General features: G+C 39.7%; 1 protein-coding gene across 4 annotated transcripts in view; it reads right to left on the reverse strand.

Annotated features, from left to right (window-relative positions):
* akap9 (A kinase (PRKA) anchor protein 9) overlaps positions 1–13,244 on the reverse strand; it is a 75,771-nt gene that overhangs the window by 15,250 nt on the left and 47,277 nt on the right. For 2 of the 4 annotated variants that reach the window (XM_030063613.1, XM_030063610.1), the window contains 9 exons: positions 10,578–10,672; positions 10,058–10,175; positions 8,860–8,898; positions 7,546–7,778; positions 6,202–6,321; positions 3,082–3,258; positions 2,413–2,517; positions 1,393–1,545; positions 433–519 (listed from right to left, as the gene is read on the reverse strand). In XM_030063613.1, coding sequence (XP_029919473.1) covers positions 433–519; positions 1,393–1,545; positions 2,413–2,517; positions 3,082–3,258; positions 6,202–6,321; positions 7,546–7,778; positions 8,860–8,898; positions 10,058–10,175; positions 10,578–10,672 — 1,127 coding nt within the window. The remainder of the gene's footprint in view (positions 1–432; positions 520–1,392; positions 1,546–2,412; positions 2,518–3,081; positions 3,259–6,201; positions 6,322–7,545; positions 7,779–8,859; positions 8,899–10,057; positions 10,176–10,577; positions 10,673–13,244) is intronic. The other 2 variants (XM_030063611.1, XM_030063614.1) reach the window with 2 other exon arrangements.

Raw genomic sequence — 13,244 nt, forward strand, 5'->3', positions numbered from 1 at the left:
GATTTGACTCGTCCATGGCCATACCATATTTTCAGACAAACCTCTGAGTCCCTGCTGTTTTAGCGGCATAATTGGAGCCAAAGTTAATTTGGATGTGTATGTACTCTTTTTGAGGGCAACCGATTTATTTATTTACGATTCATTTAATACCATACCCAAATTTGTCCATATGCACGAACTCAGAAGAGTCTCAGAGGTTTAACAAGCCACCTCAGATGAGCAAATGATCACCACACAACAGACGATGGTACTGCTTCTTATCAAGACAGAACAAGCAAAAAACAACCCAAAATAAAAAACCAAAAAAACAAATGGGCCGCACAGAAATAAAAAATGGACAGGAAACCATAGAAGACACATAATGATCCACTACCATGGAGCTATGTATATTCGAAAACAGACTCACTGTTTCGTATACACATACCGCATTACCTTGTTATCAGAGGCTGTTTCCATGTGTTGGAGTTTAGTGATCTGTTCATTAAGAAGTGCTATTTCCCTGTCCTTCTGCTCCATCACCTTCAAAAGTCAGAGATTATAATGCGAGGGCTATTAACAAACAGTTCACGCGAAGGTTCACTCAGACTCAGCTTTCTGCCACGTTTCTCAGAGGTCATTAGTCGGGCTGAAGAAGAAATGTGTCAGCATCGGTAAGCACTGTTGAGAATGTTGTCATGGCAAACCACTCCCTTACTACAACCCTCATGCAGATTAATGAGCAAAATTACTGATAAGATGTAAACTGAAATGCCTTATCACAGAGCAAAATGTTTAAAAATATTTCAGCACTAAAACAAAAGTGCAAATGACATTAAATGACTAGTTGTGTATATTTGGAAATACAAACATGTTTACTATTTAATTATAGCATATAGATATTAACATATTATGGACATGATATGGACTAGCAGTATTATGATAGTTTAATTGGTCCAATTTTCAACTTTTACAGTTTTTCTAGAGGAGCAGTTTTTGTTTTTTCAGGCTGTGTGAACAAGCCAGACCTTCTGTTGCGGCTGTACAGTACAGACTAATCCGGCTACAGTGTGTCACATTTTCTATGTGGGTAGTGTTTATAAGTCACCAGTCACCAGTAGCTTATTTCTTGCTCTTTGAGGGAACACTTTTAAGTAGGAAAGTGATATACATGTTAGATTAAATGTTAGAAAGGAGGCTGAAAATGTTAAACAGTAAAAAATATTTTTTGCTTTATTATGAGGCAAGTGTGCATCTGTTTCATAGCAATGGTTTCCAGTGTTTTTTTTTTTTTTTTTAAATCAACTAAAGCTGGAGTGACTGCATTTCACAACATTGTCAGACTTGACCACTTCTGTAGCTTAAGAAGTCATTGTAAAGAAGACAATATGGCCCTGCGACAGGATGTCTGTTTACCTGGAGCATGCTATCCCTTGTTTCCAGGTACTGCTGCTGGCTGCTGAGCTCCTTCCTCTGGATCTCCAGCTGCATGTGAAGCTGCTGCACCTCCTCACTCTTGTTCTCCAGCTCCTCTCTGAACTGCTCCAGCTGCTCCTCCAAGTTACTGATCTGATAACGGATAACGGACACTCTCTATATCCCATACCACAACATTCAGACCAGCATTTAACTTCACACAGCGATGACATCATAGTTTTTCTTTGGTTACCCATCAAACCTAGAAATGTTAAGGCAAGCTTTACGTTTAAGTAGAGCAAAGAAGTTTTTTCTACCCTAAAAGACAATTGGCAGTCCAACTGTCCTCAACTCTGTTATCAGTTTTTGTAACAGTCCCCAGACAAGAGAAGTTAGTCAAATGTTTAGATAATGTTTTCATTTGAATTTGAGAGCATAAAGGCACACACTTTTGACTATGGTACATTTTCTGTTTTAGGGACAGTTTTCTGCCACCCAAGGTTATGGAAATGCACCCAAATTAGTAGAACTACACTTTCTGGTTGTGACTTCTCAGCAGTGAGCTTGCAATGATCAATAATAATAAGTAAACAGCACCTTAACTCATTCTGCAAGGAGATCGTGACAATTCACCAGCAGACACAGACAAACAAGTACAGTAGTTTAACTTTTGGCCTACAGTTTTTTCAAACCGTTAGCCACGATAAATGTAACTGTCACCCTGTTCCCAGCCAAGGGAGTCACACTGAACAGGTCTGTTTGACAGGTAGTGCTACTTTCCTGATGTGACTCAAACTACTGTGGTCAGGACATATTTATGGAAGTATAATGAATGCATTACCATATCACAAGCACCATGGCATGGAAAAAATAAATGTATAAGGAATATGTTATATTTGTCCACTTAAAATAAATTGTTCGCCTGTAGCGTACTGATAAAATAACTACAACTAAAATAGCAGGGGGTGGCTGCTCAAAAATCCCCCTAATCCTCAAAGCGCAAATTGAACAGCAAGCTACCTCTTTTTCCTTCCTGTCCAAAGCTTCTCTCTCCGTCTGCAACTGAGCTTCCAGTGTGGAGTGTTTAGTCTCGGTGATGGATGCATGCTGCTTCTTTTGTTCAACCTGAAAAATATACAACAATGCACGGCTGTAAGATACTACTACTTCTAATTCAGCAATTATACACAGCAAACATGAAAAGATCTACATTGTCAGTAATGCATGGAGGAAATGCACGCTTAAATTAACACATGCACACTAATACTTTCACTAGTGTTGTATCATGCATCATAAAACTGAGACTCCTTGTAATTCATCTACTGAGCAGCAGCATGGCAAATAGGAGGATTTCTTTCACTGCTTTTTTTGTTCACTCACCCACAGCCCTCCACCAACACTGGGGGGCAATCTTGACAGTTGCTAACCATAGCACAGCGTCATCACCAACAGCAAACGGCTGGGGCGGCTAGAGTAGACCCACCCACACATTGTTCTCCCTCTCCCCCTGCATCGTAACCCCCTCCCATTCTCCCTCTATCTGTCATCTCTTCTTCATTCCTTCACACACACTCTGCCATGCTCCGCAGCTATTGTTCCCAGGCTCCTTTTTCTCTCTTGCCGTCTCCGCTTCCCTCTCCTGCTCATTCTTCGTCTCCCTCTTTCCCCTCTCCCCCTCCCCTTCCTAACCTTTTCCAGAGACTCAGCGCTGGCCAAAAGGGCCTGCTCCAGCTCGCGGACGCGGCTCTCCAGCTTGTCAATCTCCTCGTCACGCTCACCCAACTCACGACGCAGCTGCTCTGAGCCGAGCAGCAGCTCACTGCACCAATCCGCCTTCTCCTTTAGTTGGGAGGTCAGCTGGTCCACCTGGTAGTGAGAGAGAAACAGGAGGAGAGCAGGAAAAGGAGGGGGAAATTTAATGAGATTCGCTCTCAGACACCACTCGCTACAGCGTAGCCGATAGATGTACAGCTAGCTGGAGGGTCAGCTGATCCACCTGAGAAAGGAGGGAGACGGGGGGATGAAATAAGGTGCAGAGACAAAAGGGTGAGAGAGATTTCATTCAGGGTGACAAATGCCACAGTGCAGTAAAATAATCAGGAGGGCTGCTGGCAGGTAAATTGATCCACCTGTGAGATGGAGAAAGCATGAGCAGATGAATGAAGGGAAGAAAGAAGGGCTGAGGAGGGAGGTGGGAATTTAGGGACCTGGGAGAGCATTTTTAACATTGCTAAAAAAAAATGTAAATGGCAAACTGTTCTCCCTGCTTGGTCAAAACAGAAAAGAGGGAAAAAGAGGATGCAGTCGCTCATATTTACCCCCGTCTCGACTTTTAATGTTGTTTCAAAATGCAATTTTAATGAATTTCCATTTAGGTTTAGCGGTAGGAAAATAAACATAAGTAATATTTCTAATATATATAATATTGATTTACTTATGTATTTATTGCTACCAGAATTGACCTGGAATTCCCTGAAAAAATTTTAATGGGATTACAAGTGTAGGGTGTGGGGCACCTCGGTGGCCTGGGTTTGGTTCCAGCCTGCAGCCTTTGCTGCTTGTCATCCTCCCTCTCTCCCCCTGTCTTTCCTGTCTCTCTCTCCTGTCACTATCATAATAAAGCAAAATGCCAAAAAAAAAAAAAAAAAAAAAACATGAGGGGGGACTCTTCATCAGAGTACTTGAGCAGAGCACTTTAATCCTATCCCAGAAATCAAAGGAAATATATGAATATAAGTGTGAAAATTTAGAGAGTGAAAGTTTAAAATGCTATAGTTCTATCCAATTTGTTTTTTTTTGTTTTTTTTTTGCCTGCATTGACAGGTTTAAAAGTAAAGAAAATGTTTCTCAAACTCTAAGTAACATCTAAGTAACAAAAGATAAGAAAATTTGAACAATTTTTTTCTTTTGTAGCAAAAAAGAAAAACCCTTAACCCCTCAAACTCCTACTTTAGACTTTTTACGTTACAGAAATTCAATTTCACATTGATGTAAAAGCAATTGCTTAGATGCAGACAAAAATTCTTAAATGAATTAGGAATTCAAAGTGTGCCAAAACGTGGGGGTACTTGACTGTAATAATAATAAAAAAAAAAATCTTAGTTAAGAAGACTAATTCATTGTAGTCTGTTAAAAAAAAAAAAAAAAGCACAAATCACTACTTTTTCACCTCTTCTCAAGGTTGTTCATTGCCCTACTGTCCACTTTTATATTAGGGACACGGGAGGGAGAGGAAGAGGAGGGAGTGGAGAGAGAATGATGGTTAGAGGTTGAGTAGCTGTTAGCTCCTCAATCAGCTTTCAACTGAGGACACAAAGACTGGGAACGAACTGGAGAAAGAGAGGAGGAAAGGGACAAAGGAGACAGACAGAATATAAACTGCTACAGGGGCAGGCGGGATAACTAAAATGCACTTATAGCTCTCTGGGGCAGAGTTGGTTCTACATGTAGCTAGAAGCAATACCTTAAAGCTTACTCCATCCACCTGCAATAGCCATGGGAGAGAGAAGGCAGAGGCATAGAGGATAAGAAGATGGAGGGAAAGAGGAGAGAGGGAGAAAAGAGGAAGAAAGAACCCATAATGATGAAAGCTGTGACGGGAAGCTGTCTCTGGAAATTAGAGAAATAGAAGTGGTAATTGTTTGCGTATTAGCTGGTGAAAAACAATCAAAAACCTTTTTATCATAAGATGTAACCTAATCTATCATAGACCAATCCTAGTGCCTATTAGAAATATACATTATGCAGGGGTTTGAATTTGACAGGGAGCAAAGCCATCACTCAGGCTGACACTACGGCACAGTAGATGGAGCCAAGGGGGAGGCCAAGGTCAGGTTAGCCACTAAGCGGAATAAAGCAGAGACATTCCTGTTCCCACAGAGCCAGACTGGCCTTCCCCCACTGAAACAACTGACTTTGTCATTTTGTGTCTGTTTAATGTCTTCAAATAAAACAAGCCTTGCATGCAAACTATATAGAGGTGTACAAAAATACAATCACTTGTTAGAGGACATGATTACCAGTCCTTCCCAAACATGCTGCAATACTGTGAAATCAGTAATGATCATAAACATGCGTCCCTTGCCCAGACAGAACTGGAGTCTAAATTCTACAAAAACCAAAAGGACATGCTGAAAATCAGTTTTAATGGCAGCAAAACATCCAGCAAAAATTGGCTATTATGTTGACACAGTCTCTGGACTTGAAGTGGAGTGGACCTGAAAAAGTTACCTATAGTTCAAACAATGCCCACACTGTTTGCTTCTACAAACAGTGAATACTGCCATCATGAACACACAACGTTTCATGATGTAACTGACAGTGGTGACCACTGATGCACAAGTAATGTCTTTTCTCCTCTATGCTGAGGATGCAGCGGTATATGTGTCACGGGTCACATATACAATAGTAACACATGACCATGCTCCTAACAAAATCAGGTTTTTGTACTGACTTAAGTGAAACTCTCCACAGCTCATGATATTGTAAGTATGTATCAAATTTGCTGCTCACTTCCATCTGACCAAACAAAGTTTTATCAAATCAGGTACTGCATGATTGTAGAGATAAAAGCTAGCATTACACAATTTACAAATTTATACAAGGACGAGCATGACTCCCATTTCGATTTTGTCTGTGTAACAGAGTTTGGTATCATTTTTGAGGAAGCAAGAGTAATTCTACCAGCTCTATTGTTCTGCTGTGTGACACCGAGCCTGATGTACATACCCACAACAGATTATTTACACAAACTGAGCATATCCATTACTGCTTTGTCCTCTGTCAGAGAACAATGCTCTCTACTGTTACCTCTTGGTTTCTTTGCTCAGAGCCTGTCTGTGGTTTCTGGGGATTCTTCAGCTGCTGCTCCAGCTTCTGGATCTCCTGCTGGAAGACATCCCGCTCATGTTCTCGGTCCACAGCTTGTTCCTGCGCATTAAAACAGATAATACAGAAAGATGGATAAACAAATTTCAGAAAAAATATGGAAAGGTTAAAAGAGATCTTAAAAAACAAAGTGGGTCACAATTTTTTGCATAAATCACCCCTTAAGTCCTCTAGACAAATGGATCTTAAATCCCCTATTGAGAAAATTTGTTTTCTGATTATCCCTCGCAGCACTGTAGGTAAGCATCTACATGTTGCTGTTTTTTCTCCAGGTAAATGATGAAAGGTTGACATTACATCTACTGAACAATAAGTTCCACATATTATCCAGTCACTTGTGGTCTTTTTTTATTTAATGAATAATGAAGTTCACTGTCCACTCAGAGTGGACAGAGTATAAAGGTGAGTTGGATTTTTTATATTTTGGACATTGCACAGTAAGAACAAATGGTTGACTACTCAGTGAAGTAGACACTGACATATGGTGGTAATTAGGGCTGAAAAATTATTGATAAAAATTGGGATTAATTTTACATGTATTGCAACTGCAATATGATTTACAATTTCAGTAGAAATTTTTGCATTCTACTCTTTCTTGTGTTCACCGCTGCCTAATTCCAGCTCCACGTTATCCACCTGCAAATATCAGCAAGGTTTTTTTTTTTTAAAAAAACAGCATTCAAATGACTTATTGTCACTTGTCAGTAGCTATCACCATCTGGTTGGATTTGCAAGAATGTAAATGAATGTCATGCAACAACCTCCAACTCCTAACTCTTTGCCAAGTCAATTAAAGGTGTAGTTATTGTAAATGATTACTGCTGTTGTCTGCATCTGTCACAGTCATACAGAACTCTTAGTGTTAGTGTTCCTCGGCAAGACACTTACAGCTGCCAAGCATGTACTGTTACTAGCACTGACCTAATTTTGAAATTTTATTGTGCTATGGCTGCATCTATGACTGATAAGGCACAATATGAGGTGTAAGGTGTCCATAACTGAAATATTCAGAAAATATAAAAATATAAAAATATAAAGTCAGAAAAATCATAAAATGAAGTCTTGAGAAGAAAGGAAAACAACTGATAATGCAAGGTGTAGTAATTCTCTTTATGTTTGAAAGAGCTTAAAAGAGAAAAAAAAAAAACAACTCCTATTGCAATTAGAAAATATTCAATTCTCAGTCAGTAAAAGAAAACTCAAACAAACTGCAGGGCTCAGATCCATCCAGCAGTCCTTCTTCCAACACTGCGTGTCCCAACTTACATCGAGGAATCTCCTGTTCTTCTCCAGCTGTTTCTCCAGAGCTTGGATCTGTTGTCTGAGGTCTCCACTCTCAGTCCTCTGAGCTTGCTCCAGTTCAATCACCTTGTTCACCTGCTCCTCCAGCTCCACCTCCAGGAGCTTCACCTGCTTCAGGAGGTCTGCATTCTCCTTCTCTGCCTGACGCTGGACCTCCACCTTCTCTTTCATCAGCTTTTCTGTCTCCTCCAGGAGGTCTACAGAAAACGATGAAGGCAGGAGGAAGAGAAGAAGGGTGTTACTGCCCGGCCAGAAGCGTAATCGCAGCTGACTTCCGTTAGTTATAATTCAGGGTTGTTTTGGAAAATAGAAAGGATGCTCAGATTAGGCATTTGAAAAGTTGTATGTCTTGTTTGAGATCTTGTAATGTAATTTTATGGAAACGTTGCATGGTGTCATGGTGAAACACTCTCCCATGAAATACTGCATTCTTAAAAGAATAACACCTTTTTCTTCTAACATCTTGTTATTGAAGAAATTCTATGTGCTCTCTATGGTTGCTTCTACAACTTTCCATTTGGGTAAATAATAATAATAATAATAATGATAATAATAGTAATAATGATGATAATAATTATACGTTGTTTTTTTTTTTGTTTTGTTTTTTTACATGGCACCTTTCAAATGGTTAACCTCAGACCTTTCCAACATCTCAGTCACCTTTCCAATGTCACAGCCCCAAACATGATCGCCCTTGCCCATCTGTTGCCACCAGTGAACCAACCCACATCGAGTCACCAAAAATCAAACCCCGCTGGATTAGTGCAAAAGTAACAAGGTGAGAGAGTGCAAATGACAGATCAAAGACGTACACAGTCCAGACATTGCAATATCCATGCCCCATAAGCATTGACAAGCAAGGGAGAGGGAATTCCTGAGCCAATCATCTCGCTCAACAGAACTGTGTTAGCACAATAGTTGCATATCTAATCTACGTACAAGAAAATTGTTACACAGCGATACCTAAATTTGGAGCAAAGATGATTGACAATTAGGAGATACTGGTTAAATGTGTCTGAAGATTATCTGCATTTCATCATGCTAAAAATGAGTGCCAACATTGACCCAAAGACATCAAAGTGACAATCCAGAACAAAGAAAAATCAATCAAAATGAAAAGCTGAAGCAACAGTTAGTGATTAAACTGAGTGAGTTTGTGAGCCCAATGCAAGCAAGCTCCAAGCTTTATTGGTGAGTTGCTGGATTAGTTTTAGTTTTCACTTGGCTAGACAATCAAGGTACATAGATACGACTGAGCCATGCTCAAAGTGGACACACCTGCTTCAGGTGCTGCAACCACTGCAGCTTCAACTAGGCCTACAGGAGAATAAGAAAGCAGAGGGATTTAACATGCTCTTGTTTTGGTCATGAACAGGAAAACTCTGAGAGAGAGGATAGAAAAAGGTGGAGACAGGATGAGAGTGCTTTTCTGTCGTCACAGTATTAGGTTAAAGCTGTGTGGATGGAGAAGCCAAGGCTGTGAAGGCAAATGAAAAGAGTTCCTGAAAAAGACCCTCTTTGGTTTACACCGTCAGACACAGAAAACTTACCATGTCATCAGAGAACGTACTTATGGGATACCTTCTTCATAATACAGGGGGTATGGTGCAAAAATAGCTGATAGAGAAAAGTTTTATGTTTCAAGAGCAACACTTCCAAGACATCTCTCATCTTAAGATTTATTTGGCCTCTGATCTCCTTTTTTGCTGCAGAAGAATGCTACGAAACTATTGTGTCCATTTTTTTATGTCTTGTGTTTACTGTAGGTCATAAGAACAAAGTCAGTTATATATTACATAGCAGTTATGGAGACGTCTGTCGGACACCCACGTGCATTTAAACCACAGTAGTAATCCTTTCCCAGAAACTTCAGTACACCTAAACCTAAGAATTTACAACAGCCAATAAACAAACTTGAAAAGACAGGATACAATGACAGTAACTGTGGCATGGATGTTAGGTCTATCCTGTAATTTGTGGAACAAATAACAAACAGTGTCTTATTCTGTAGTTCTGCACCTCTGTAAAGTGAACCACAAGAGGGCAAAATCATTGATCGTGATGCAATACTACTGAAACCGTCAGGTAAAAGTAGGGGCAGATTTCTGTTCTTGTCTAAACTGTATTTTTGTGCCTGGGATCACTGTGATGTTCATAGATGTGACAGGTTCAAAGTTCCAATCCTGGAGATTTTAAGTGAATGTAAGGTTCAGGCCAGGTTGGATTAAACCCTCCAGTCCTCACATTTCAGGGAGAGCACTGCTTTAAGCTTTACAAATATATGGAAGACAATATTTAAACAGATTTAGACCAAAAACTATTTGTTCATTGTTATCTAGGCTCCTCTGAGGGAGGTTTGAGAAAAAAAGATAAAATATGAATAAATCCTTTAATAACTCACTTGGAATTTTTTTTTTTTTTTTTAAATCTATGTCTTTTGCATTTATATTCTTCAAGGAAATTCTGGGATACATACGAAGCTCACGGGGCCCGGCGTGCTCCCTCATGGCATCCTGTTGCCGAGACAGCAGCTCCCGCTCCTGTTGCATCTGCATCCTCTCCTGCTCCAACTCGTGTAGCCGGCTACTTGTCACCTGCACAGAGCAATCATATTTAATCAGAGCCTGGATGAAAATGACGGTAATTAAAAATGTGTGGTCAAAAATAGCTACAGATCGGATACATGGAATTAATGTGAGATTAATTAAGATTAACAAAACACTATATCATTCTTAGATTGCTGATGCAATATATGTCTGTAGTCTGTACACATTTTTTTTCTTCTTCTCTTACTAAAAAAGAGCCAAAAGATGGTCCCAGAAAAAAGAGCCAAAATTTTAACAGGATTAGGATTGTTAAACCCGAGTCACAAATGTTCTCCACTCTCAAATCTAAATCTAATTTAAATCTAATTAACTGTGTGGGACTCCAGACAAACTTAATTTCCTTTGTCTCAAGAAATCAGTGGCTTTTTTCCCTCTGTAGGAGTGCCTCACCTGCAACTCTTGCTCAAGGCTCAGCTGGAGCTCTTCCTTCTGACGCACCTTCTCCTCCAGAGCAGCCCGTTCACCCGTGTAACCATCGATCAGACCTTAAGGTGGCCAAACAGAGAGGAGAGGGACGGATAAACAAGGCTGCTGAAATAGAAACTCATAACTACTAGCATCCAACATCTCAGTATTCCTTTCTCTGGTCTGTGCATCTTCATTACACGCCCATACTCGCAAACGCTCAACAAAAACATGAAGGGATTTCTTTAAAGCTGCTCTTTTAGTTTCAGCGGCACACACACACACTAACACACACACACACACGGCAGACATCCAGATGAATGAGCACTGAAACAGTGGGACACAAAATCCAAGGTTACAGCACACAAACACAAAGCAAACAGAAGCATACATAGAAACAAACAAACGTGCACACAGATAAATGGAAAAACACAAGGGGGCATGTCTGACCCATTTTGCTTGACGAGGTGAACAAGACTGAGATGCCAGCACAGTGAAATGAGCTATTATTACGTATTTTATCACAGGTCAGCAAGCATTATGCAGCAGGGCAGCACTGAGGTCACAGACGCAGGGAAGGACTGTGCATACATAAAAAGAGTAACCTCTGGTGAAAATGCTTTTACTCATTTACTGTACCTCTAACTTGGAATACTAGCTGGCATTAAATTAGACAGTCGGCTGTACCCTGCACCTGCCGGGATGGCCTGAGCTTGATAAAAGCATTTTCTGATGAGCAATGTCAAAAACAGAAGAGCTCGTTTGCATGTATGTGTGCATTTCCTTCAACACTACAATTCTGAAGTACTACCAAAAATATGCACTCCCCATCTTGGTGCTGCTTGATTCTACCTATGTGCAGTGATTATCGACTCAATGGGCTCTCTGCATGCAATTTCAAAAATGGAGACAGAGACAGAAGGGGAGAGAAAGTCAAATGTCTTTGATAGTAAAAGAGTAAAAAAAAAAATATATCCGATTTTTATCTTATTTTATCATATTCTTAGATTCCAACTGCACCTTTGTATGTATATATTCCTAACTGGGCTACTTGTATATAGGGGTCACTGCGATTCCCCTGAGGTGCACAATATCTCAGGTGCTAATAACATTTCTGTTTTTTGTCGTATTGTTTTATATCTTGTGTTATAGGTTACAACAAATGCATATAATTAATATATTTTATTTATATACCTGGCATCTCAAGTAGTTTGGTTCAGTTTAACTCTTTTAGTTTAACTATTTTCTACTAGTTTAGTTATGTATGAATGCATTGTCAGAAGGACTGCTATTCAATTTTGCTGTACTCTGTGCAATAACAATAAAAAGAATCTATCTGTCTATCTAAATGTCACCTCTGTTGTGAGGAGAAAGTTCATTCTCACACACCAGACCAGGAACCACAGCTGTGTTAAAAGTTTGCCTAAGGAGGGACGCTACCATCATACACACATCTATCTGATGCGCATGATGAGCAGCTAAAAAAGCAAAACGCACAAACTACATAGAGCTCTCTTGTGAACGTATTTACAATTCGACTTTACTTAACAGCTTAAACATAAATATAAGGATTACATGGAACATGCTCTGCACGGTAAGCCACTGGGCTGCCTTTTGAATAAATATTTTTGTAAGGACTGTATTTGCAAAGCTGTAATGCAAATTGTAGGAAAAGTGTACACAGAAAAGTCTAAAAAAAAAAAAAAAAAGTGTGTGGATTTCAGTGAAATACATCGATGGAATGGACTGTTCAACAAAAAAATCCAATATTCTTTTTAACAATATCAAAAAATTCTCATTTCCTACATCAATAGGATTATTTGCTACATGCATTTAAAAGGGAAATGCCATCTATTTTCAATAATGTGTGGCAAATGTTGAAAATAACCTGGGGTATATAGTAGATCATGTTAGCCTCGAGTGCACTGTATGCTGTTCATCATACACAAATAATTACAAACAGGAAAGACTCTACATTATGTTGAGGAAGACTGCTCTATTGAGCTCTGGTGGGAAGACATGGGAAGATTGCTGTTACAGTTTCATTAAGACGGTTTCTTTTGTCTGCTGTCTTTACCATTCTTCACTTCTCAAAATGTGGCTGTCATTTGAATTATTTTGATTCAGATGCTTTGTGAACTTTGGCAACCCTTTCATTTTGTAATCCTAACCTGGAATTGTACTTCTAATATACAGTATCAGCAAAAAAGGAAAGCCTATCCAGGTAACATTATGTCATCGTGTGTGTGTGTGTGTGTGTGTGTGTGTGTGTGTGTGTGTTTTTTTTTTTTTTTTGACAACACTGATATCTGGGTTAAGATGTCTGAATGTTTGTAGTGACAGCAAGTCCTCAGGGCAACTCACATTGGAGGCTGACAGCTCCTCAACTCCGACAAAGGCTATATGACAGTGACAATGTCAACGTCAAACATCACTCTGACATCTCCATCATGGTTCCAGCACCTCTCGGGTGGAATTCATTAACCTTTTTCCCCCACCACAATCTGCCCCAATCCACTACCATTGACCAAACAACCACAGTGTTGCGTGTATGCATCGTTCACACACAAACTGCACATTATTTCGGCCAGATAACATTGATAATCTAAGAACATTACATGTATAAAGTAACTGTATTTATTTTGCCCCAAG

This window comes from Myripristis murdjan, chromosome 11 (assembly GCF_902150065.1).
Source record: "Myripristis murdjan chromosome 11, fMyrMur1.1, whole genome shotgun sequence".
Taxonomy (NCBI): domain Eukaryota; kingdom Metazoa; phylum Chordata; class Actinopteri; order Holocentriformes; family Holocentridae; genus Myripristis; species Myripristis murdjan.